Below are 27624 nucleotides of genomic sequence, written 5' to 3' on the forward strand. Positions count from 1 at the left end.
GGCCAGTATAACAACCAACCGCCTTTACTTTCCCCAACTAAAGTAAGGTACCAATTAGAGTTGGGTCGACTTAGAGGTGCCAAAAAAAATCCGAAATTCAAAATCTCAGTCTTAACCTAGATTCGAACCCAAGCCCATATCTTCAGAAGCCAAGCGCTTAACCACTCAGCCACCTCGCCCCCACATATTATTTTGGTGCATTCTAAAGATACTTCTTTTGGTCATTCAGATCATCAGGTCATTCAGATCATTCAGGTCATTCAGATCATTCAGGTCATTCAGATCATTCAGATCATTCAGGTCATCCAGATCATTCCGATCACTGTCTGGTGCATCAAGATCATTCAGGTCATTCAGATCATTCAGATCATTTAGATCATTCAGGTCATCCAGATCATTCAGATCGTTCAGGTCATCAAGATCATTCAGGTCATTCAGATCATTCAGGTCATTTAGGTCATTCAGGTCAACAAGATCATTTAGGTCATTCAGGTCGTTCAGATCATTCAAGTCGTTTAGGTCATCCTGATCATTCAAGTCATTCAGGTCCTTCAAATCATTCAGGTCATTTAAATCATACAGATCATTTAGATAATTCCGGTCATCCAGATCATTCAGATCATTTAGGTCATTCAGATCATTCAGATGATTCAGGTCATTTAGGTCATTCAGGTCAACAAGATCATTTAGGTCCTTCAGATCATTCAGGTCATTCAGATCGTTCAGATCATTCAAGTCGTTTAGGTCATTCAGATCCACGTCATGCAACAAAAGTTAAGAATTTTAAGACTGATTTAATATTATTTCCATACACATCTATACTAAATCTAAATCTTTGATATTTAAGGGTTAAAGTGTATTAATATGTTTGTTCACATAATTTAATTTCAGGATGGATTACTCCCAAAGTTGTAACAAGTCTCTTGCTGTCAACGTGACCTCAAGTCTATGTCTAAGAATACAGTCAACAGATCCTGAGACTGAAATCCTCGGTTACTTTGAATCTCTTATTTTAGTCATCGTCAACCGAGTGGCTCTCACTTCTGTGCTAGGCATGACGGGAGCGGTATCCAACGTCCTCAACATGTGTGTGTTTCTGAAACAAGGTCTGCACGTCACCATAAACATTAACTTCTTCATGCTGTCCACCGTTGACCTGGTTAGGTCAGTCAACTATTTGTGGATGACCGTGTGTTTGAATCCAAGAGCTCAGACGTTGGATGTCCCTTTTGTATTCGATGATATCCAATATCTACTGAACGGCTGGATGAGTGCCAGTCTCTCTAGAGTGTCAATATTTATCACCGGCTTTACGACTGCCCACAGGTATATGTCTGTATTGAAACCATGGACCGTTAAGAGAATCTTCACTCCTTTAAGAACTTCAGTCGTTCTGTGTTTCATCTTTATACTGAATAGCATTATAGTTATACCGCTCTGTTTATCATTCTATTTAGAATACAGATTCTACCCGAATAGAAATCGTACAATGTTAGGACTTGTTATAAGAAGCAACAGCGAAGAAACCCAGGGAATAGTGTTTACAATCCATGCAGCACTCTACGGTATCTCTCTGTTGACTGTCGTTATATTTACAGCACTGCTTATAGTCCAAATAAACCAACAGTCCAGGCGGAGACAGAACACAATGTCCAAGAACCAGCACCAAGCTATTTCTTTAAAGGACAAAAAGATTTCAAAACTTGTCTCCCTTTTGGCGATACTTCAAAATGTATTTTTCTTTCCTACTGTGGTCTTTTCATTTTTCACAGCCATCAGGCCAGATTTTAGCGTCTCGGGGAAGCAGGTTAATTTATTTCATGCCATCTGGTCATTTCTGTTTCTGTTTGGTGTTTGTGGCGCAAATTTAAACATTTTTATCTACTACAAGATGAGTACTCAGTATAGGAAGATAGCCCGGAGTATGTTTTATTTTTGTCGAAGAATAAGATAAAAATTGAATCTTGCGAGCTTGCCCTGGTAGAATGTTAGCGGAGAAGGATTTATTTTGGCTTAAAGCTGACTACTTTAGGAAGCGGCCAGAAACCCAAAACATTTCGTTAGAAGGAGAGCTGCTTATCTTAGACATAGGACAAATTATTTAGACCGTTTCACTTCATGATAAGAACGAAGACTTGACAGTTTCAGTCGTACTTCAGAAATAAGGAGCATTCCGGCCGATTCCGTTTGATTCCGTCCTATTGCGAAATTTCAGCAAGGCGGCAGGGGATAGAGTCGGGCAGTGTTCCATAACCTGAGACCATCGTTAGATTTGTCGAAAGTGGAAAAGGAAGGTAGAACAATAAAGATAGATCGAAACGAAACAAATTGTTCAGTTTCACTTGTTTGTTTGTTTAGTTTTTTGTTGATTCTTGTACAGCAGTCACTGCTGCAACTGTGGAGCAATCAGAAACCTTGCAGCCTGCTTGCCCGGATATAGGTTTCAGTCTATACATTTAAACGGACAGAGGTGCTGTGGCTGAGTGGTAAAGCGCTTGGCTTCCAAACAGGAGGTCCAGGGTTCGAATCCTGGTAAAGACTGGGATCTTTACGGCACCTCTGAGTTCACACAGCTCTAATGAGTACCTACCATTAGTTGGTGAAAGTTAAGGAATGACGGTTCTGTGAGGTTCAGGTTGTTGACAGACAAACCTCTAGGAAACTACAAGTTCCAGACCGATTCGACAAATAAAAATCGAACATACTAGTACGATTGACTTTCTGCGTACTGAGCGTGGCTTGCGTAGTCTTCTCTTTCGAAAGGTCTACTCTTCTTAACTTGTCGACTGCTTCCTCAGTGAATAGCAAGGCAACTTAATAACACTACCCTACACACAAAGCACCACTTCAATGAATGGGCAAGACATTACATGAAACCGTAGTCAGGATAAAGCTGCTTCAATTTTTCAACTCACATTAGATGAGCTAGAAACGGTTGTGACTCCACAGCTGAAGTAGCAGAGCATCGACAACATTTATAACCAAGCTGCTTCAATTTTTCAACTCACATTAGATGAGCTAGAAACGGTTGTGACTCCACAGCTGAAGTAGCAGAGCATCGACAACATTTATAACCAAGCTGCTTCAATTTTTCAACTCACATTAGATGAGCTAGAAACGGTTGTGACTCCACAGCTGAAGTAGCAGAGCATCGACAACATTTATAACCAAGCTGCTTCAATTTTTCAACTCACATTAGATGAGCTAGAAACGGTTGTGACTCCACAGCTGAAGTAGCAGAGCATCGACAACATTTATAACCAAGCTGCTTCAATTTTTCAACTCACATTAGATGAGCTAGAAACGGTTGTGACTCCACAGCTGAGTAGCAGTGCATCGACAACATTTATAACCAATTTTGTCTGGTAGAAACTTTGGTAATTTTGAATCAAAGCTGGTGACACATTGCTGAAAGAAAACGGTAATTCAAGTGCTCGCTAAACATCGTATAGATTCCGAAAAGATCTATTCACAGAATGCGAAAGTATAATTGGAAAGGATATTGTTTGTGCAGTGAACAGTGCAAATGGACTGATGAAGCTGCAGTTATTTCAGGCACACAGATTATGTCTTTAAGCGTTCGGTTTGTTGATGGCCACTGCATTCATTGTTTTTTTTCTTCCCTGTCGTTTAGAGAGACGCACTGATTGTGTTAAACTTTACAATCAGCGAATGTATTAAGTGTGGTCTACACATGGACTAGGTGCATCATAATGGCTAGCATCCAGGTGTTCAGGTCAGGATTTGTGGAAAAATATTCAAACGCAGCCATTTCCTACTGCCCATCTCACAGAGTTAATGTTGTTGTCATTGATGTCTCGGAAGTACTTAATGTTATTAGTGTCATCAATAAAATTATCAATTTCTTCCGTGACAGTCACAAGCGTTGGAAACAAGTCTATGTCTTTAGTGTGAGACGCTGGACTCAGAAAGACAAACCATTTGTACTTTAAGTTACAACTTTCAGGTGATCTTTGACTGCTTGGCGGGTCTAGAAACAACGGATGCTAGTTTTTCAAATTTGAATTATTGACATTGTGACAAGAGGAACAATAAGGGTAGCTACTTTTTTCAATAAGAGTTAGTCCCCCTTAATACATTATTTAAGTCCCTGTTAATTGTATACCATTGCCACTTTCTATTGAGTCTTTGAGCTGACCAGTGTACATTATTATGAACTAAATCTCAATAATGTTTATATAGTACGTTTGTTGTTGTGCTCTGACTGTATTACTCAAGAGGTGTGTGCCACTGTTATGGGAATTTGGTTTTCACTAACCAGCTATGTAGACTTAATTTATTTGTTGTTAATAAGTTGGTTTATGTAAATATTATATGTCTACTTAGTCTCTTATCCTTACCTGTATATGTTTTTTTTTTCTATCAATATCAGATTTGGGTCGCGTAGTATGTAAAAGACAAACTTTTGTCTTGCTACGAGACAGTAGTCTGTCTCAAGGATGACGGTCATTTGACTGTTAGGACCCGTATTATATTATTGTAAGCCATCGTTTTGGTTTTTGAGATGAGACACTTTTGTGCCTATGTGATGGCGGTTCTTTGATAATTTTGAACTGAACCTGTCCAACTATTTTGTTTTTTTGTTCATTATTTGACTTTCTTTTGTCCATTTTCTTTTAATGATCTTTTTCTTTTGTTTCTAAATAAACTCTTTATGAGTTGTAACTGAACTCTCATTGTTATGACTTGTATGTCTCAGTGAGTTATAGATCTAGAGGTTATAATTAATATCCTAGGTAATATAATGTGGGACTACGAAATACCACTGGACTAACTTGCCAGTGCAGCAGAAGTCACTGGTCTTATGACCGAACCATAATACAAGGTCACAGACATATTTACAATCTGCATTAAAAAAAAGGTGTCATTTTAAACATAATACAATACCATTTTTATTTAGATGCTTGGAAATAATTTTATTTAATAAAATACACAATAAATTCTTCACATTAAAAAAAGAAGGGGGAGGGGTACGATATTTTATTTTAAGCCATGCTTACGTCACTCCCCTTCAATTCTAACCAATCGCATCGCATTTTCATCTTCAAACTAGGTCACATATTACTTAATATTTGCAGTGACTGCTGGGCCTAGTCCTAGTTTCACACTTTTTTTTCTTATGTCGATAGACGATTACTGTCTAGATCTAGATACTAGTTTGAACTGTAATGTGCATGACATAGTTTCGAAACTTTAACTTTAAATGTGAAGCAAAAGTATCTCCTACGAGACACGTAATAGTGACTTTGAATGCTCTCCATTACTTTTACCTTTACTTATTTCTTAGTCTATTGGACAGGTGGGGCACCATGCAAGACTCGTCGACCGTCGTTCTCCATTCCTCTCTGTCTTTTGCCTTAGTTAGAACTTCTTTCAATGGCAGGTCCGTTCATTCTTTTTTGTTGTCCTCCCATCGCTTTGTGAATATTCACACTTAACCAGAGTAACACCTTTAGTAAAATCACTAAATTTAGAAAGCCTTCAGGACAGAAGACTCGTAAGTAAAGTAGCAATTATACATAAAACACTGAACCATAATCTTCAAATACAAAAACACAATTTAATAAAATACTCAGAAAGACACAAAGATAAAGGCACATTCCTCGTCCCATATGCTAGGACAAATTTGTACAAATGCTCCTTCTTCCCTAGTGCTATTAGAGCATGGAATGGGTTGCCTGAGCTAGCCAGGAAAACCAGTGACTTGGCAGAATTTAAGTCATTGGTTAATATGCATGACTAAATGCATAACGCGTAGGACGTAATCATCTTCTTTTTTAAGTAACGTCTGTATTATATAAGATAAGATAAGATCGCTTTCTCTGTCTGCCTCTTCTTTTTAATGGTACTGTTCCCTGAAGGAAGGTCTTGGCAAGCCCCGAAGATCTTGTAATACGGTCGTAGATTTTAAGCTTGCGTTTGTTTTTTTTACGATAGTTAGCAGGTCATCATGGGGTCCGATTGCTGCAGTAACCTTGTCTCTAATCTCTTGGTTTGTGATGCGGTCTTTGAATGTGATACCTAGGATCTCCCCGCTTTCTGTAAAAATGTCATTTCTTCTGTGACCCTCATCTGTTTTCATCATCTTAACTCTTTCTCTCCTAATTGACGATGCCAACGTTGATTTGACCCCAATTAAACTAAATTTATTTTTGGATTTTGTGAAGAAACAAGTCCTTTTACGTTTAAAGTGCCTTTTAATTGTAAAACATTTCAACAAAACATATATACACGGCAACGTTATGTACAGATCACCAACTTTACTAGCTGACTTCCTCTCTTCTTGTTTACACACTCGTCACTTCCCCAAAGTCCCCTAACTCTCCGATACCCAACACTTGACCGTGTGTCACGGTTGACCTCACACAGTAACCGTGTCACAACAGTCCTCCCAGGGCAGAGACAAATTTTGATCGTATCAAAATTTCATGAACACAATAGTTTGGGTGTACATCAATCAGAAGATTGCGAGTTCCTATCTCGTCGGGGTCGCCAGTTGTGAAGAAACAAGTCCTTTTACGTTTACAGTGCCTTTTTAATTGTGTAACATTTCAACATAACATATCTACACGGCAACGTTATATACAGACACACAACTCCACTCGCTGACTTTCTCTCTCTCTTCTTGTTTACACACTCGTCACTTCGCCCCTAACTCTCGATACCCAACACTTGACCGGGTGTCGCGGTTGACCACACGGTAACCGTGTCACAACAGATTTATAAAATTTTAATTTGTGTTGTGTACAAAGAACATGCTTTCTCCTACCATTCAATGCCAAATTTAACATTTTCTGATAGCAAACAAAAACAAAACAGGAGAGTGAAATACAAGTGAGCAGAAGGAATAATACTATCGAAATGAGGAAAATAATTACGTAGAGAAAGAGTTAAATCACCATTTTGCATTATGTATGTAGGCACGTAGGTATGAAAAGTATACCAATCGTAGTGGGAAATAGCATGAAGAATTGTCTAAATACGTTGCGTTCTTCCGTGTCAATAGCAGCTTCACTTTCTCCTGTCCCCGAGTCTTTGTGACCTTTAGGGCACCACCCATGATCTGTCGACTATAAGTCCATTCCTCTTCGTTTTGGTAAAGTCAATATAGAAGTATGTGTTGATTTCATATAAATAAACACTCGCGAAAGTATCGTTTTTTGTTGACCGACTAAAAGTATATAATTTAACTCTTTCTCTCCGTAATTATTTACCGCATTCTAATGGAATCGAAGTTTGTATCGTCGGTTAGGAGAGAAAGAGTTAAATGCGAAGCTGTGTTTTTAAGCATTAATTAAAAGAGACCATACAAGTGTGAGTAGATCAATAGTATCTTTAAGATTTAATTATACTTTAAGCCATTGTTTAGAAGCGATAATATCAAGTCTAAAATTACTTATAACAAAGGGACATTGTCATTAGTCAAAGTTAAAAGCCTGCATGCCCCTGGATCTCATCGGGTACAGTCATCCTTGACATTGACAACGAAATGAATAGAAATCTAAAAATAGATTTCAGGTATTTATTCTAGTGGAATCAACGTTGGTATCGTCAGCTAGGAGAGAAAGAGTTAAAACTTAAAACAGTACTGAGTTACCCAATCATGAAAGGGGGGGGGGGTTCAAAAAATAACATTTCTCTTCTATTTATTTTATTTATTTATTCTATTTCTATTTTTTTTTTGTATTTATATGTTTATCTACGTATGTGTTTATGTGCCTATATGTTTATGAAACATGTATGTATGTGTTTGTGTGTTTATGTATCGATTCGTGAATTAACACACAAAAAAAAGTAAATAAATACTTTTTTTTTTTTTACACTTGAGGTCAGTGCCTGAATACGTCTGATAGTGTGAGGCTTAACCTAAAAACTAGAAAAACAAAAAAGTACTTTTTAAAAAACAAAGCTTATATTAAGCGTACTTGTATTGATTAGTTTCGATCAGTCATGTCATTACATTTGTAATAGATCTAGACTAACAATAAAAAGCATTTATGAAAATAAGGAAAAAAAAAAAGACCGACCTGAATTCGAACTTGTGATTTAAATCTTTCTCAGGCTTCTCAAGCCAACGCGGTATCCACTCTGCTAGCAAAGAGTCTATCAACTTGGAAGATTATATAGTTATCCATTGTTTCAGGTTTGTGTTCCCTTAGCCTGGGATGACAGCCTAATATAAAGGGGACTAATTCAGCTTATACCACCACTTTTGTCAAGTACTATTGCATTCCATTGCCTGAGATATCAAACAAAGAAATTTATTATCAATAGTTAATTAATTAATTTGTTTTGTGTTTGTTTTTAAATTGATTTGTGTGTTGTCAGGTAAAATAAATGACAGTGCAAAATTTCAGCTTGATCCGAGATTAGGTGTCGGAGAAATAACGTGTACAAACTTTTGTCCAGACAGACAGACAGACAGAGTGAGTAAAAGAAACCACGATACATTCTTCCGATACTATTATAGTACTCATATGTCAAGCACCGTCTCTACTGTTAGGCGCTCCCGCGGTGTTTAATGCAGATAAACCAAACGGAGGTATAACTCAACGTAACCCAACAACACTGGCGAAAGGCTCCACAATCAATATAAAGAAGTCTACGCTGATACTGAACAAGAAGTTTAATAGCAATGAAGGGATACGTCGAATGTCAGCGAACTCTCTACGTTCATATAAAGCGTTCTATCTCTAAGGCGTCCTAAAGTTGTCTGTTTACATCGGCTGATATTTCGCTCTGACTAAAATCTAGTCTTTTTTTTTTTTTTACTAGTCACGTCATTGTCTCTTTAGTCAAAGCTTCCGATGTTTCCGAAACAAATAACTAATTCCTAATCGTACCATAACACTACATATAGTAGAAAAGTTATATAGACGGGACTATCAATGACATGCCGCCATAATAACTTATCAGTCAGCTAGTCAACCCTTGCATACAGATATTAGGAAATAAAAGTCCTCAACGTATGCTAAGATTCAAACTCGTGCATCTCTGCTAGACACCTAATTGTTTATCATTTCACTCTTAGCCAGGGGTTCTCAACCTGTGGATCGCGACCCCTTTGGGGGGTCGATTGACGATTTGCCAGGGGTCGCCTAAGACCATCGAAAATATGGATTGTTTTTTGTCTACTCTTCTATTTCTGTATGTGTGTGTTTAGGGGGGGGGGTCGAGGCAGAGAAGGGGGTTGTAAAAAGATGTCGCCGAGCTTAAAAGGATGAGAACCGCTGCTCTAAGCTAACTGTTAAAAAAGCGACATTTATGCACTACGCAAGATAGCAGGGTTTCTGTCCAGGGCTTTTGCAAGAGAGGATTTGAGCCTCTCAAGCCCTCACTCTAATGGAGTTTAATGATGATGGACTGTAAAAAAAAAGTATGCAAAAGTTTTGTTAAAATTGTTAACATTTAGTTCTAAAACAATATTGTTTTCTTTTCAGTGGAAATGGAACTCAATCACTCCAATCTTGTGGTCAACCAATCGACGTCAAGCTATTCTCCACAACTTTTCCCATCATTCCTTTTCAGCCTCGTTATCAACTCGTGTCTCAGCACGCTCCTGGGAATCATGGGAATGATAGCTAACGCCATCAATATGGCTGTCTTCATCAAGCAAGGATTGAACAGCTCCATCAACATCAGCTTCTTCACCATCGCCATGTCGGACATGTTGAGGATCGTCTGCATACAGTGGGCGAACATTTGTTTTAACCCTTACATTGACAACGCCGGGGCGCCGATTTACTTCACGGACCTGTATGGCATTACTGGGGCGTTGACGTCAGGCTTCGGGTGCCGCGTGACGCTGTGGGTGATCGTCTACATAACAGCAGAGCGATGTCTCTGTATTCTGTTTCCGCTGACAATTAAAAATATCATCACTACGACAAGGTCAAGGATAATTATTGTGATGATTACTTTCTTTAACTCATTGACTCTGATTCCAGAATATTCGACCATGTATTTGACCTGGAAGTATAACAAAGACAGAAACATGACTTTCTTAGGAGTTGCTTTCAACAGCAACAGAGCGCAGACGCAGGGCCTTTCATTTCTCATGCACGTCATTCTTGTCGTCATCGGCCTGTGCTGTGTGATCGTACTGACGTCAATCCTCGTCATACATCTTCGACGTCAAACAAAATGGAGGATGAAGAACAGCGCAGAGAGCAAGCAGCGCTCCTCCGTGTCGTCACGTGACCGGAAGTCGGAGGTGTTGGTGGTCACCGTGGCCACTTCTATGGTCATCTCTTACATTCCGCTGACCTGCACTTCACTGGTCACCGTGTTTATGCCAGACTTCTACATGGGTGGGAAATATTACAGTATATTCAGAGACACCTGGGCCATGATATTTTTATTTGGTATTATGAACTCGAGTACCACTATAATCATTTATTATAAAATGAACTCGAAATATAGAAACACGTTTCAGGAAATATTCTGTTCAAAGATCAAAAACATTAAAGCATAAAAAAAATGGCAGAAAATTTAAGTCGTTTTAAGTTTAAATAATTGTTTTTTGTTGTTCTTTGTTGTTTTTTTTTTGTTTTGTTTTTTTATTGATTTTTGTGTTGTCAGGCAAAGGAAATAATTGTTCAAAATTTCCGCTTGATACTAGACTTGATGGCTGCCTGGTCCAGAGGTATGCGCACTTGACCGTCATTCGGTCATCTCTATTGTCCCGGGTTCATACCATGTCCGATTCCATCCCTCGTCGTTTTGAGGGAGGTACTATTTTGTCGGCGCTATTTTGTCCGCGCCACTTTGTCGGCGCTATTTTGTCCGCGCCACTTTGTCGGCGCTATTTTGTCCGCGCCACTTCGTCGGCGCTATTTTGTCCGCGCCACTTTGTCGGCGCTATTTAGTCGGCGCTATTTTGTCGGCCTTATTTTGTCCGCGCTACTTTGTCGGCGCTATTTTGTCCGCGCCACTTTGTCGGCGCTATTTTGTCCGCGCTATTTTGTCATCGCTACTTTGTCGGCGCTATTTTGTCGGGTCACAATTTAATCTGAGTACAAAGGTTTATTTCATCGATTGCTTGACACATGAGACACTTGTATCATCCATTTGTTACAACTGGGGTAATTTACAAGCTTTATTTACAGGATTTATATTGAGATCAACTCATTTCAGAACTCTATTACCACATTCAATTGAAACCATTTGAACAACAGAACAGACTGACTGAATAAGCTACAGATTACTGTCAGCTTATACCAATCTCGACTTCAGAAAAAAAAAATGTTTAGTAGACACATTTTAGTCTCTGAATTCAGAATAAACGATCTTGGTTGTTAGTTGCCCTAACTTCCAGAGCTAGCTTGTATACATTTATGTTCATAATCAAATTGCAATTTTGCAATGAATTTATTCATCTCTACCTGTTTGCTTATTTTACTCATTGATAACAACGTGACCAATGGACGTGGTAAGTGAAATGTATATAAAATATATAAAACTAGTCGACCCGCGGCGTAGCATACGCCGCTATTTTGCAGGGCTGGCCTTATACTGAAACATTTCTTATACATTCTAAATCTACCAAAAATAAAATAACCTGGGGGGTGGGGGGGGGGGTCGAACGTCTTTTTTTTCGACCTCTCTTTCATCTCAATAAACATTATCAACTTTTCTACCATCACAGTTTTAGAAGACATAGGTAGTGACAACAGGCCAAACATTATCAACTTTTCTACCATCACAGTTCTAGAAGACATAGGTATTGACAACAGGCCAAACATTATCAACTTTTCTACAATCACAGTTTTAGAAGACATAGGTAGTGACAACAGGCCAAACATTATCAACTTTTCTACCATCACAGTTCTAGAAGACATAGGTATTGACAACAGGCCAAACATTATCAACTTTTCTACCATCACAGTTCTAGAAGACATAGGTAGTGACAACAGGCCAAACATTATCAACTTTTCTACCATCACAGTTCTAGAAGACATAGGTAGTGACAACAGGCCAAACATTATCAACTTTTCTACCATCACAGTTCTAGAAGACATAGGTAGTGACAACAGGCCAAACATTATCAACTTTTCTACCATCACAGTTCTAGAAGACATAGGTAGTGACAACAGGCCAAACATTATCAACTTTTCTACCATCACAGTTCTAGAAGACATAGGTAGTGACAACAGGCCAAACATTATCAACTTTTCTACCATCACAGTTCTAGAAGACATAGGTAGTGACAACAGGCCAAACATTATCAACTTTTCTACAATCACAGTTCTAGAAGACATAGGTATTGACAACAGGCCAAACATTATCAACTTTTCTACCATCACAGTTCTAGAAGACATAGGTAGTGACAACAGGCCAAACATTATCAACTTTTCTACCATCACAGTTCTAGAAGACATAGGTATTGACAACAGGCCAAACATTATCAACTTTTCTACAATCACAGTTCTAGAAGACATAGGTATTGACAACAGGCCAAACATTATCAACTTTTCTACAATCACAGTTCTAGAAGACATAGGTATTGACAACAGGCCAAACATTATCAACTTTTCTACAATCACAGTTCTAGAAGACATAGGTATTGACAACAGGCCAAACATTATCAACTTTTCTACAATCACAGTTCTAGAAGACATAGGTAGTGACAACAGGCCAAACATTATCAACTTTTCTACCATCACAGTTCTAGAAGACATAGGTAGTGATAACAGGCCAAACATTATCAACTTTTCTACAATCACAGTTCTAGAAGACATAGGTAGTGACAACAGGCCCAACATTATCAACTTTTCTACCATCACAGTTCTAGAAGACATAGGTAGTGATAACAGGCCAAACATTATCAACTTTTCTACAATCACAGTTCTAGAAGACATAGGTATTGACAACAGGCCCAACATTATCAACTTTTCAACAATCACAGTTCTAGAAGACATAGGTATTGACAACAGGCCAAACATTATCAACTTTTCTACAAACACAGTTCTAGAAAACATAGGTATTGACAACAGGCCAAACATTGTCAACTTTTCTACAATCACAGTTCTAGAAGACATAGGTAGTGACAACAGGCCTATACTCCTCAATATTGGAACACCAGGTAGAAACCAACCCAGCAAAACAACTAGATGGAACTATAAAAAGTTAACTGAGCAGCTTTTTCACAAGAAACAGACTCAAGACTATTGTTGTAACTCTAGTGGCGGACTGAAAGGGTTAATGTGTGTGCTGCCTACTGATACACACGACTCAGGCCAATCACACAGGTCAACGGGTCAACGGCTGTCGATAGACAAGGGACAGTACTGCTAGTTCGCGCAAGTATGACCTGTGTTGTGGTCATGTGATCAAGAGCCTTCACGGTCGAGAGACAGTGTGTTTAAAAGGGACAGTTGAGTCCAGGACAGCAAGGCAGTAAGGACTTGTGGTACCTTTGAGTCCTCGAGAATGTAGCTGTACGAGCTAGAGAGACTAGTAATGTTTAGTTAGGCAGTTCTGTTAAGTACAAGAAATCATTTGAATTGATGTAGCCAATTGTGTTGAATTGGCTGTCGATGTATTTGTAAATTAAATCGCCACATTGTTTATTGAAGCTCTTGTTGTCAAGTTGTTGAGTTAGATGTGCTGGGTTGTGTTGTTAAGTAGTGTTTGCAGAAGGCCTGATTGAGAAGATCGTAATGGAGACAGATGTCAACTCAACCTAAGCAACTATAGTCTCTAACATCTTAGCAGCAGCGAAAAAACACATCCCTCGAGGTCAAGTTAGGAAATACAAACCCTTAGGGACACCAGAATTAGATAAATTAGTAAAAGAAAGAAACATGGCCAGGAAGACTGTAGAAAAAAAAAAACCTACTTGAGAGAACTAGACAACGTACAACAAATTGACTGGGCTTATTAAATACAAAATTAAAACAAAAAAAAGTGGACCACAACATGTGAGAAACTAGATCTAACCAAGAATGGCCGAATGGCCTGAAACCTTCTGCACCGGCTAGCAGGAAAGAAACAAATAAGAAACCCCCAACCTATAAAGGCACTGATGACCTAATAACAGAAAACCTTAAAATGGACGAAATGTTTAATAAATAATTTGGTCACTCTGCAATGCACAAGCTGGGCTTCAGGAAAGCAAGTAGAACAGAAGACCACCTCTTTCGTTTTATCCAGGACACAGTAGAAGGGTTTCATGAAAACAAGCACACTACAGCAGTATTTATAGGCTTGTAACAACCCTATGATATTGATTATTGAGAAAGGTTTGAGATGAGAGAAATCGGCATCCATGGAAGAATGTACAGAGGGATCAGGGCATCCATGGAAGAATGTACAGCTGGATCAGGGCATCCAAACCCGATTCGAAGATGCCATCTCTATTTAAAAAAAAGTTTGGAAGAAGGCCTGCCACAAGGTTCAGCCCTTAGCCTGCACTCTCAATCTAATTTTCATGAATGACTTCCCGGACCTCATTTCGGTCGATAAGGTAGATGGCATATTATTGGACCTCAGAGAAATATCCAGTGCTGACTAGATCCAAACTAAATATTCGTATTCAGAATTATGGAAAATGGAAATAAACAAAGAAAATTTGGTTTATTCAATCTTTAGCCACATCAACAAACCAGTAATAAAAGAAACTACATCTTAAAAATAGACGCAGCCAATAAATAATGAAGAAAATTCAACATATCTTGGTGTAGAATTAGACTCAAGACTGTTTCTAAAACACTTTATGGCATATTTAAGAGAAAAAGCATCACAAAGATTAAACATAACTCAGGCAGAGCTATAACTCAGGCAGAGCTATGTACAAAAAAAATGACTAAGCCTAACAAACTGGACAGCATTAACTTCTTCCTTCGCAAAGAACAAGCAACAATCTTCCAACTTAGAACATGACACACGCCACTGTTAAATTACCATCCGAACAAAATAAATCCTACACAACTCCCCCTTTGTATACACTGCGCCCAACCTTATGAAACCGTAAACCATATCCTCTTTGAATGCCCCTTCCTAATCCACCTTAGGCAGACCCTAATTCCACTACAGCCCAACATAACCAACACCCTGTATGGCAGTGCTGAACAACTGAAGAGAACAGCACACTATTTTTCCTTGGCACTGTCTGCAAAAGAGCTCACAGCTCAGCAGAAAAAAGCTGGCTAGAAGAAGAAGAAGAATTAAATTTTTTTTTAAACGCATTAAACCACGTTGACGGCCCCCAGAACACAAACATATAAAGCGCCTAGAAGTTGGTACGTTTAAAAACCTAGATATCAGGCAAGAGTTCAACGCAAACTATGGGATGTTAGGTCTATATAAGCGTAAGTCTATATACTTAATCCTATTTCATTTAATTAGATCTCTAGTTTCAGAGCGTATACTTCCTCAAGCTCAAGTTATTGTAAATCTAGTTCTAGTCCAGGGTGGGAAGCGTGGTCAAGAGGCCAAGTACGATTGAACTTGGCTTGGCTTGGCTTGGCTACCTAGAAGGAGGGTCGAGGTTCGACACCCCGACTCGGGCAGAAAGTAGCGCTATATAAAAGCTATAATAATAATTTACTTTCGTAGACGTTTCTTCCTTTTATCTCGCACCGAAATATATCACAAGGTGATTTCTATTACAATTTATCTTAGTTCTATTTTAATAAGTTTATATTATTGTTCTCCAACTTACAGTGAAATCATTCTATATAAAAATAACAGAATTTCTGCATTATAGAGTTTCTGACTCCATCATTCCAAAATCTGCAATTTTTCTTCACAGCCCGAATTTTAAAATTTGTTTCTTTAGAATCTATATACTAAACTATTTTTGGGGGGTTTAATTTTATTAATTTATTTATTTACATTTTTGAAATTCCCAGCAATAGGCTCCATCGACGAGCCAAGAAAACGTATAGTCAATGGCCAGGATGCCCAACTTTTTGATATCCCATCTCAAGTAGCCCTCATGAGAAAGTTTGATGGTGTTTGGGATCGATGGTGTGGAGCTGTTTTGATCGCTTGGAATAAGGTAAGTTTTTTAAAATTATCTTTAGCAGTATAACGATTTTTAATAAGATTGCAAATTCATCAGGTCAAAAAGCATAACAAACTACTAAAACAAATATAACATTTGACACAGTTTTCCAAAATGGCTCTAACGAATTTCTTACAAATTTGATAATTGTATATTTTTAGGAAAAAAAATAGCTAATTGACCATTTTATAAACAAAATAGTTTCAACGTTACATTTTTTTTAATAATTAAAAAAAAAATGATTTCAATATGGCTTGATGTCTTTTTTTCTCTTTGAGGCCATATTCGTTAACTATTATGCTAAATAAAAACACCTAAGTTTTTAAAAGCTAAATAAATGCTCGTATAAATATTGGTCAGCTGTATGAAGCAGGAATTGACATTCTTAAAGATTTTTTTAAACAATTTGATTTGTTTTATGTATTTAAAGCAAAGTTCACAAGCACCTTCAAAATTCTAGCAATAAGCCTCCCTGGGCGCCATGCGTTTTTTGTTTATTATTTTTATTTTTTTTACATTCCTGTGCTTTAGAGACTATTTACGTGCCGTCTGCAACGCTTTATTTTTCTCATAATAGGAAGATAATTACAAGTCAAATAGAATGGAATTAAGAAGGTTTGGTAAATGTTGTGATACTAATTTGCGAGAGACATTCGAGGTAGTAATTTATATTTTTAAAAGTCGCAGTTTGGAAATGTGCGGTCCGAAACCCCCCCCCCCCCCAACTTCCGCACCCTCCCTAGTGACGCCACTGGCATATCTGAACTCGATGTGAAAACAAAATGATGCACGAAAACAAAAGGATGGCCACCCCTGATAAAGCCAAATGTATTTCTTTTCCTAGTTCCTTTTCCTAATTTTAAAAATCTTAACGGCCACACTTAGAGTTTTCCCTGTTTTGCCCAACGATATACATCCACTATCAAACTTCTTGGAATAGAGACGTTTTCTGAGATCCGTGTCCATCCAGGATTTTAAGCTTACACAGAATGTTTTAGTTTGCATAAAGATATGAGTGGATTAGAGGTGTTGTAAAAAACCCAACAACTTTTTCTCTGATGGATATAGGTTCTTACAGCCGCCCACTGTGTGGATGACAGTTTGCCCAGTGACATCCGGGCAGTGGTTGGGTTCTTAAACTATAACGAACCACTAACTGGTTACGAACAAATTGCCTCGATCTCAGAAATAAACGTGCATGAGAACGACCGGACCATACTTAATTTAAACGTGTACGACATTGCTGTACTGACACTGGCCACTCCAGTCGTACCCAGCATACACGTGAAGGTAAGTCCTTGTCTCCCTTTGTGTTTTTTTTTTTTTCAAGAACATGACCGACTACATTTCGTGTAAATGATATTGTTCTTAAAAAATGTATATAGTATTGAGTGTCTCGCAAATGTAACATTTGGGTTCGTATATTATAACCCTGGTAGTAACGCGGACAGGAGTAATGGTGTGTGTGTAACACAAATTACACAGACCAGCGATTATTATTATAGCTTTTATATAGCGCTACTTTCATGCTTATAGCATGCTCAGAGCGCTTTTGGTCCAATCTCATTTGTGGACCAGTGGGGGGAGGGTGTGGACCAGTGGGGGGAGGGGGTATCTAGGAGTTGGTTTTCCGTGCTGCCTTTAGGCGCTCGAACCTCGAGCCCCCTTCTAGGTAGCCAAGTCAAGCCAAGTTCAAGTGCACTTAGCCTCTCGACCACGCTTCCCACCAGCGATGATGATATGCCATCTCATCACAAATAATTATCCTTCTCATAGGACCACTGAAATATTATTTGTATTATAATTTTTATTTATACTTTATAATACACAATTTTATTTTTCGTTTTTGAATATTTTGAGTATGAATAAACAAAATAAAGTTAGTTTTCAATTTTAAATAAACCTGGCATATGGGTTTACACAAATTATAGAAGAGGCACGTTAGGATGAGGCTTGCAATAGGGACCAGCATAAACTATGGACCAGCAAAACTATAGACCAGCATAAACTATGGACCAGCATAAACTATAGACCAGCATAAACTATGGACCAGCATAAACTATAGACCAGCATAAACTATGGACCAGCATAAACTATAGACCAGCATAAACTATAGACCAGCATAAACTATGTACCAGCATAAACTATGGACCAGCATAAACTATAGACCAGCATAAACTATGGACCAGCATAAACTATGGACCAGCATAAACTATAGACCAGCATAAACTATGGACCAGCATAAACTAGAAAGACCAGCATAAACTATAGACCAGCATAAACTATGGACCAGCATAAACTATAGACCAGCATAAACTATGGACCAGCATAAACTATGGACCAGCATAAACTAGAAAGACCAGCATAAGCTATAGACCAGCATAAACTATGTACCAGCATAAACTATAGACCAGCATAAACTATGTACCAGCATAAACTAGAAAGACCAGCATAAGCTATAGACCAGCATAAACTATGTACCAGCATAAGCTATAGACCAGCATAAACTATGGACCAGCATAAACTATAGACCAGCACGATTCCAGGGAATCTAGCTGAAGTTTTAAAATCTAAATATTAAAAATTGTGTAGTGACTGCCTTTGTTATTTTAACATGTCTTGGCGCCAAGAAAATTTCATAAAACTGAAATAGTGAGTAACAATAACACTTTCGTTTAAATAACACTTTTTAAATACATAAGGAGAAAAAACAAAATACAAATTTAAAAAATAAGACAGCTGATATTAAGAGTAGCTATATCAATTTGTTTGGTTCAGTCATGTTGTTAACTTTGTAATAGATCTGGACAGTCATTAGTGAATCTGGGCAATTAGAAAATATTTTTACCAATCTTTTTTTTTTTTTTTTTAGCTTTCTAATACTTTTTTTTAAAGTTCTGTATTATTGAACGTATTATACGTGAGAAGAAGCCTATTTTCTGTTATGGCTCTTCCGCCGTGTCAAATACAAACAATGAAATAAACAGGAGGTAACCTTCAAACACCGGCGAAAGGCCAAAACAATCCAGATATGTAGTCGACGCTGATGTTGGTCAACAAATATGTTTAATGATCAAGAAGGGAATCGTCCGATGTCAACTAGGTCTGTAAACTACTTCTTATATTTTGCTGTGGTAGGAAAAGCGTCTTGTCTCTATCAACTCCTAGAGCGTTCTTACTTTTTAACCAACTTTACATCATCGTCGCTAAGTAAAAACTTTTCCCCTATTCCCGAAACAAATAACTAATTCCTAATCATGTCATAACATTCGAAAAAAAAAATTATTTTAAATATTATTCAAAAAATTTTTTCTAATAATTTTAAATCTATCACTCAAGTTGATCTGAAATATTTATTTTGTTATTGTTGATAGCTTGTAAAATGTGGGCTTTTTTTTGTCTCTAAGGTTGCCAGACTGGCAGATAAAAGTGAGAGTTATGTCAACACGACCTGTATCATTAGTGGCTGGGGCTACACTAACAAGACTTTAATGGCACGGCCAAACGGGCTCCAGAAAGCGGTAACAATGATTATCTCCAATACAGAGTGCAAAATGGAATGGCCACAATTTGCTGACGCACTGGATGAAGAATTATTTCTTTGCGTCCATAACGAGAAAGGTAACAGACCATAAATGTGTCAAGCTTAAACTTTATTTATTTATAGAGAAAATCGATTACCTTTGTGTTAGAGTTCTCACTAGTTAAGTTACATAGACATACATAAGTATAGACTGGCCGATAAAAGAGTTTTATGAAACGAAAATGTGTGACTTGCAATTGTGTGTACTTTATTATGCAGCATTTATGAGCAGTATAAAAGTTAAGTATTCATATCTATTTCAGCCAAACACCTATACATATATTGTAAATAAGGAGGCAGTCATGGCAGTGTAGTTTTGTTTGATCTCTTAGAATGAAGATCATGCAATTTTACATAATTCGGAAATCCGAATACAATAGATGTACATGTTTTCAAGTTACATGAAGTTACTTCCTTCGGCCAGTCTATATTTATTTATGTCTATGTTAAGTTAGTTAAGAACATCAAGTCTAATGCTTAAAATGATACGTATTTGTTGGAGTAGTCTCCCTTCAATTATATATAAATATGCTCTGACGTCATTCTTGGACTTGACTTTATAAGCTTGCACCAAAACTTGTTTATTCCTTTCGATGGTCAGAAACCATCAATGTGCCTAAGTACTCTCCAGTCAGCGAGGGTAGAAGCTCCTAGCCTATTTAGTAATCTGTCACCATACTGTACCCCAGTGGCTACAAGGTCTCGCAGATACTCAGTTCCAGATAGAAAGTTTATAGAGAAGGAAATTCAACAACTGATAAAGGATGAGATTATTGAACCATCTAAGTCTCCCAGGCGTGCACAAGTCCTAGTCACAATGAATGACAGATATAAGAAAAGAATGGTTATAGACTACAGCCATACTATACAGACATGGTTTTTTCGACTCCCCTTATCTTAATGTTCATATAGTTTGTTATGATTCCATGCAAATATGGAGGCAGCCAGGAACGCAACTTGTTAACTATTAAACTACCTTTCGTTTTAGTTGATCACTCAAAGTGTTGGGGAAACGAAGCCGCAGACAGAGAAGCAAAGAGAGCCCTAAATCATGCGGTGTCAGGAACCCAAATTCCCTACTCGGACCTGAGACAAAGTATTGCCTCTGTCACCTATCGAGAGTGGGAGAACCGATGGGAGGCTGAGACTCACAGTAAACTCAGGCAGATTGTGGCGGATGTCAGGTGGCGGCCCACATCTAAGGGTCTGACAAGGCGTGGTAGCACGACCATGTCCAGACTTAGGATTGGCCACACCTACATCACGCACTCTTTTGTACTGAAGAAAGAGGAGCCCCCACTTTGTGAGTACTGTGACTCTCGCCTCACCGTGGAACATATCCTCGTTGATTGCCCCAGATACCAGGATGTCAGGGCGAAATATTTTAGAGCTACTAATTTAAATACACTATTTGATAATGTCGACCCTGGGAAGGTACTGGGCTTTATCCGGGAAGTGGGGCTATCTACGAAGATCTGATTTATGAATTTGTGAACATGCACTATTTACATTAGATTTTTACCAAATATTTAAATTTGTACTACCTTTACTATTTTAACTGTGAATAGACCTTGATTTTAATGATATGACTGTATAGAATCTGGCCCTGTTGTTTAGAGAGAGAGTAGTCCTTAAGGGACTGCAGGCACGACATGGCCTAAATTGTGCCGATGTGCCTCAAATCAAACAAACAAACAAACAAACAAACAAAGTGTTGGTTGAGTCATTTTCATCATCTAGCTCAGTGTTTCCCAAACTGTGTTTCGCGGATCAGTAGGTCTGAATAGGTGTTCCACGAAACTACTGGAATAATTAAGTAGTGGGGTACCACGTGAATAAATCTCTCTAAAAAAACTAAGAAAAGTGTTCCGCTAATTACTCAGAATGTGTGAAGTGTTCCGTTGAAGAAAAAGTTTGGGAACCACTGATGTAGCTATTAACACGTACTATTGTACCTGCACAGTGGTTAAAAAGTTCAGTGTGTTAGGTGGTGTTACTGAAGGGCCAGGGACGCAGTGGCTGAGTGATTTAGCGCTTGGCTTTTGAACCTGGGGTCCTGGGTTCAAATTTCGGTCAAGACTGGGATTTCGAATTTCGAGATTTTTCGGGCGTTCCTAAGTCCACCCCAACTCTAATGGGTATCTGACTTTATATGGGGAAAGTAAAGGCGGTTGGTCGTTGTGCTGGCCGCTTGACACCCTGAATGGCACATGGCATTCATTTTACCGTTCCCTAGTGGGGTCCATACAAATTGTAAAGCCCCCTCTCCCACCACGGAACGTAATTGTACATAATAGAACTATGAAGTCTCCTCTCATGGGCTTGGACTCCGACCTCGCATGGGTCAGGGGAACCCATTGAGTTGACTTAAGTACCGCGACCCATGAACAAACGGATGTGATGAAATGATCATGTAGTTGATGGGGGCCTTCAGACAGAAGGGTCGGTGAAGAGACAATCCTTCATCCTAGCCATGAGATAAAATCCTTTCCCGGATCAAAGGTTTATTAAAGGGATTCGTTTTATCTCGAAACTTTTTGGAATCTCATCGAGGTAAGAGTGATTGAGAGAGAGAGAGAGAGAGAGAGAGACAAATGTGATGATGATTTTTATGTGCTTTTGTAGCTACCTGGTTTAGCCGACCAAGAATACCTTGCACTTTGAAGTATTTACTCAATACATTGCAGACAAAGTCAGATATCAGAGACTCGATTCTGACTAAACTGTGCTAGAAGTGGTAGATCTCTAGCCCCCCCCCCCCTCCTTTTTTTCTCGGCATCGAATTCTCCATCATTTGATCCTCAGGAAAAAAGATTCCAAGATCTCAAGAGACAAGACTTCGAGATTAAAGCTACAACGCATTGAAAGCAGTAGCAAAGTCGTTTAGTCATTTTCTCGATTGCATTGTTCAAGCTAAAATTGTACAATGGTATCTTGAGCTGCACACTCAGCTAAAATTGAACAATGGTGTCTTGAGCTGCACACTCAGCTAAAATTGAACAATGGTGTCTTGAGCTGCACTCTCAGCTAAAATTGAACAATGGTGTCTTGAGCTGCACACTCAGCTAAAATTGAACAATGGTGTCTTGAGCTGCACACTCAGCTAAAATTGAACAATGGTGTCTTGAGCTGCACACTCAGCTAAAATTGAACAATGGTGTCTTGAGCTGCACACTCAGCTAAAATTGAACAGTGGTGTCTTGAGCTGCACACTCAGCTAAAATTGAACAATGGTGTCTTGAGCTGCACACTCAGCTAAAATTGAGCAGTGATGTCTTGAGCATTCAGCTAAAATTTGCTAATTAGAGAAAAATCTATGGGCGAAGCCGGTGGGTGATGCTATGTGTTTTATATAAGAAAATAATGTAATAGAATAGGGGGGGGGAATTTCATTTCGGGGTGTGGTTTGAACCCCACTACCCCTCTTCGACTACACCCATGAATGTACTCATTCATTAGACATCACTATTAGACCAACATACAAAAAAATATAATTTTACTTAAATTGACCTTAAAACAACTAAGCACCTTTTTCACAATCCAAAATGTAATTTTCGTCAATTGTACAAAAATATCCGTGCTTCTCTATAGGTAAGTCAGATCAACCTACCAGCATTTGTGCAGGAGACAGTGGCGGCCCTTTGTTGTGCGGGCCTAATAATGACATACTCGTGGGAACTGCAGTTAGTAATGAGGGAAAATGCAAAGGTTTGTTTTAATTATTATTTCTTGTTTTGCACTTATATTTTAGTCTCTGTTTGAATGTTTCGTTTTGTTAAATTTTGCGAAGAAGCAAAGAGAAACTTTAAACGAGTGTTCGAACCTATCCAGTACATGAATCGGCGTATTGCGCTTCCTAAAGGCCCTAATTAACTTAATGACATGTCAGTGATTCTCCAACTATCCGAGGACGAAAAAAAAAGGAAATTTGAATTAGTTACTACTTTCCGTTTGCCATTTCCAATTAAGCACTTTCACGAACAAAACCGCAGAGGTGAAATTTACCGGAAATGATTCTCTATCCCAGGGGTTCTCAGCCTGTGGGTCGCGACCCCTTTTGTGGGTCGAATGACGATTTGCCAGGGGTCGCCTAAGACCATCGAAAAAATGAATTGTTTTTGTCCATTCTTCTATTGCTGTGTGTGTATGCGGAGGTGGGTCGAGGCAGAGTGGGGGGGGGGGGGGTGTAAAAAGGGGTCGACGAGCCTAAAAGGTTGAGAACCGCTGCTCTATTCGCTATTTCGACCCAATATTTTTTTTATCGGATTTTTAGTTTTAGATCTAGATCTAGCATTTTAATCTACATCTAATCATTTCTTTTAAATTACAGAATAAAAGAAGTATTGACTATCAAAGTTGGTTTCGGATTAAAGTCTTTCTTATCTTATCTTACCTTATATAATACAGACGTTACTTCAAAAAAGAAGATGATTACGTCCTAAGCGTCATGCATTCAGTCTTGCATATTAACCAATGACTTAAATTCTACCAAGTCACTGGTTTTCCTGGCTGACTCAGGCAACCCATTCCATGCTCTAATAGCACTAGGGAAGAAGGATGAAGGAATCGATTTACCGAATTTGGATTTTTGTGACTCAACTGTTTTTGTAACACTGTGCAAGAATGTATAGCAATAATAATAGAAAAAGTATTCAATAATTTTCTGTCAATAACTGTGATGTTGCTTGTTCAGACTGTCTTGAGGTCAACTATGGATGACTGTTGAATTTCAACCAATTACTCTGCAAGCGTTTGGGTGTTATTGTTCGGGTGTATTCCGTGTAGTTGATCAACAATCCAGACAAAACAAACACATCGGTTTTAACTAGTAAAGAGATGTAGTCAACGCTGAAGAACAATGTACCATGTGTTTATTCTAAGAAAAGGCCACAGTAAAAGTCTCTGTCACTAAACACGTCGTTACCCTGGAGGATTATATCGCTAACTGATTTTCCGGTCTCTAACCCAACATATCCCAAACGTCACTAGTCCCGTTCAATATGCGTCTTCTATGGTGCGTCGCTAAATAACTAATCTATAAATAAGGTGTCTAACATAACGTAAAAATGGTGTATTTTCGCTTAGAGTTTGATTAAAAACGAATGGTTCTTTTGGCAGCATAACCACATAGATTGTATCTTTCAATTCATGACTTGACTCTTATAGCATTGTGAGTAGAATATTTTATTTAGTACAGCGCTGGCTAAGCATAGCACAAAATAGACTTGCCAAAGGCTGTTGGAGCCATTCAACACAGGCCAGATTGTAGAAGTAGAATTCTCATAACTATTTGGAACTATCTTTCTTTGTTAATTAAAGTTTAACTTTTGAAACCATTACTAAGCATTTTTTTTTTTTGGTAAAAAACAAAATTCGAAACAATCTTTTACGATTAAAATTCTCTTGTGATGTTTTGGTAAGAAAATTAAATGTCAAATAAGTAGAATGAGAGATTTCCAACAATCATTTGTAGTACATGACTTTCTCATGTTCAAATCCCGATAAAACTATTGTCGATATTTTAACAAAATAATTCATTGGGCATAAATTTGTTTCAAGTTAAAAATCTGGAACAATTTGATATTGATAATGAAACTATAATCACTTATTTTTAAAGTACATTTATTCAATACTGAAAATATACACAAATAAAAAAGTATATTTCTTTGTTAACATATCCTTCATGTAATCTCCCTTAGATATATGTTTTATGTTAGAAGTTATGTATTTTTATGAAAAAAAATCGCTTGCATAATTAATTTTGAAAAGTAAACGTCTTGCTTTTAGAAAAGAAAAAGTAGTCCTTGCACCTAATCCTTGCACCACCTAATCCTTGCAAGCCACAACGTATTGTGAAATATGATTTTGTATTTCTCTTCTAGTTTTTAAGATCTGGGTGTGACTGACGGAAAGAAGGGCATTTTACACAAACCTAATAGCAGTTTTTTTCACTTTTCCTCTATGTATCATATATTTAGCCATTGCGCTTTAACTTTGTATAGGCCTACCTCTAAATATCTTATGACGAAAAGGTATTATGTATTTGAATAATGATAGTTAATTTTTTAAATTCAAAATAAAACTTGTTTTAATAATTGTTTCAGGTCTATTTCCTCAATTTTTCACAAATGTCGCAGCGTATAAAGACTGGCTGGCAGACAGATTGTAAAGCTTGTTTCTTTTTGAGACTTTCTTTGATGCCATCACAAAATAACAAATAAAACAGAAAATATAATTTGCCATCTTGTACTTTGTTTAAATGTTAACATATTGTAAAAAATCTGATAGTGGAGGTGGTGCAAATATTATTCAGTGTTCTATTTAGCTTCAACCTAATCAAACTCTATTTGAGTGAGGGCTTGAGTTTTTCAAATCTTCTCTTGTAAAAGCCCTGGACAGAAACTTGGCTGTTTTTGCGTGTATACTGGGGTGTATGGGGTATCTAGGAGGGGTAGCACCTCTAGTGGACAGGCAGTCGTACCCTCTTTTTGAGGGTAGCTTGGCTCACTCTTGGTCCCCACTCGGTACCCAACTCTCACCTGTGGTTCCCAGAAGCTGTAGCATGCGCAGCGGCCACACCCCGGAAACGGCTTTGACTGGCCGGCTAAACCAGGTAGAGGATATCTGACGTGTCCATGGCACTCAGTACACTAAGGTTCTATCAAACCTAGCATGTGAAGTCTGGACTTGGCGGCCTGTGCGTAACGTCACAAAACTAGACTAATCGGACAGAATGGCAAGTACCAGCACAGTGCTGTGGAGTACTCATGAGCAGGACAAGACACACAGAAAGTCTCTGGTCATCCACTGCACCCAAACTTGTCCCCGGACGTCTTGACCAAATCTTGCTTCCGGAAAAGGACGGGCTTTAGGGCGAGAGAGTGAGGTCGACGTGTTGCGCGAATCCTCCTCACTTTAATCCAAATTCCAGCGCAAGTCACTTGTCATCCCCCCCCCAACACAACCAAAGTGGTCATCATCGAACCACGATGGACGAAGTATATATATATATATAAAATGAACTCGAGGACCACTATAAACATTTATTATAAAATGAACTCGAGATATGAAAGCACATTTATGGAAATATTCTGTTAAAAAATAAATAAAAATATTAAAGCATAAAAAAAATAGGAAGAAAATCTTAGTCGCTTCATGATTAAGTCATTGTTTGTGTGTGTGTGTGTGTGTGTGTTTTGTTGATTTTTGTGTTGTGAGGTAAAAAAAATAATTGTCCAAAATGTCAGCTTGACACTAGACTGGATGGCTGCCTGGGCGAGCGGTATACGCGCTTGACTGTCGTTCGGTCATCTCGATTGTCCCGGGTTCATACCCTGCCCGATTCCATTCCCCAGTCGTCCTGCTGGAGGTTTTGGCTAAGATGTAGATTATCTTCAACTTTGATAGTACATCCGAAACATGTAAAACATGTAAAAACAAACAAATATATAGACTGTAAATTGGATTCAGATACAGGATAAGTAATCTCTATATATAATTCTCCTTGTAGCCCAACCATACGGGACACGACGATGAAAAAAAAAGTCATGGAAAGATAACTCTTTTATTTCCGCAAGTTGGACTCGTGTGTACAATTATTTCCCTTACAATAGGGACTTCTAGCTCTCACTCTCTTGAGAGATTGAGTCCTTAAGTCTAACTGACCCTGACTGTGACTCCTACAACTGGCTAAAAAAAAGTTCAACTATATTCCTTATAATCTGATCCCTAAATCGTGTATAGTCTTCCTCTCACGCTCACGCTATTGTCCAGCCTTCACCTTCCCTTTCCCGCGCTTTATTGTCACCTGACATGCACGCGGATATGCATTTATAATCATCCGATTATTTGACGCCACATTCTTGCGACTAGCCTTGACCTTGTCCTGCTTAAGCGTGACAATGTCAATACAAGTTAGCGCTTATTTTGAAATGTACATTTTATATTGTCTAAAGTGAAAAATGCTGTAAGAGAGACTTTATTATCTCTTATAGCAGCGGTTCTCAACCTT

General features: G+C 38.2%; 3 protein-coding genes across 3 annotated transcripts; 2 read left to right on the forward strand and 1 right to left on the reverse strand.

Moving 5' to 3' along the window:
* Positions 1 to 225: 225 nt before the first annotated feature.
* On the reverse strand, positions 226 to 4169 carry LOC106064606 (homeobox-like protein HDP1). The gene is made up of 3 exons (XM_056022139.1): positions 4127 to 4169; positions 3780 to 3991; positions 226 to 693 (listed from the first exon to the last, which is right to left on the reverse strand). Exons 1-3 carry the CDS (start codon positions 4167 to 4169, stop codon positions 226 to 228), a joined length of 723 nt encoding a protein of 240 aa, XP_055878114.1.
* A 5297-nt stretch (positions 4170 to 9466) lies between these two features.
* Positions 9467 to 10495, forward strand: LOC106080010 (tachykinin-like peptides receptor 86C). The gene has a single exon (XM_013241289.2). It carries the CDS (start codon positions 9467 to 9469, stop codon positions 10493 to 10495), a length of 1029 nt encoding a protein of 342 aa, XP_013096743.2.
* Positions 10496 to 11283: 788 nt separating this feature from the next.
* Positions 11284 to 25854, forward strand: LOC106051298 (fibrinolytic enzyme, isozyme C-like). Its single transcript, XM_056018731.1, has 6 exons — positions 11284 to 11452; positions 15876 to 16024; positions 17099 to 17320; positions 19438 to 19651; positions 23205 to 23321; positions 25718 to 25854. The coding sequence occupies exons 1-6, from the start codon at positions 11386 to 11388 to the stop codon at positions 25780 to 25782; spliced, it is 834 nt and encodes a 277-aa protein (XP_055874706.1). The 5' UTR covers positions 11284 to 11385; the 3' UTR covers positions 25783 to 25854.
* Positions 25855 to 27624: the final 1770 nt, after the last annotated feature.

The sequence above is a fragment of the Biomphalaria glabrata genome, chromosome 2 (genome assembly GCF_947242115.1).
Source record: "Biomphalaria glabrata chromosome 2, xgBioGlab47.1, whole genome shotgun sequence".
NCBI lineage: Eukaryota > Metazoa > Mollusca > Gastropoda > Planorbidae > Biomphalaria > Biomphalaria glabrata.

Bases quoted from the DNA above. Each gene is read 5' to 3' on its own strand.
- LOC106051298 (XM_056018731.1), top strand. From the start codon at position 11,386: ATGAATTTATTCATCTCTACCTGTTTGCTTATTTTACTCATTGATAAC. The intron at 11,453-15,875 runs GTAAGTGAAATG...TGAAATTCCCAG, and splicing joins CAACGTGACCAATGGACGTG to CAATAGGCTCCATCGACGAG. The intron at 23,322-25,717 runs GTTTGTTTTAAT...TAATTGTTTCAG, and splicing joins TAATGAGGGAAAATGCAAAG to GTCTATTTCCTCAATTTTTC.
- LOC106064606 (XM_056022139.1), bottom strand. From the start codon at position 4,169: ATGTACACTGGTCAGCTCAAAGACTCAATAGAAAGTGGCAATG. The intron at 3,992-4,126 runs GTATACAATTAA...CGTTGTTTCTAG, and splicing joins CTCAATAGAAAGTGGCAATG to ACCCGCCAAGCAGTCAAAGA. The intron at 694-3,779 runs GTAGGAAATGGC...AATGATCTGAAG, and splicing joins TTAACTCTGTGAGATGGGCA to GACCTAAATGATCTTGTTGA.
- LOC106080010 (XM_013241289.2), top strand. From the start codon at position 9,467: ATGGAACTCAATCACTCCAATCTTGTGGTCAACCAATCGACGTCAAGC.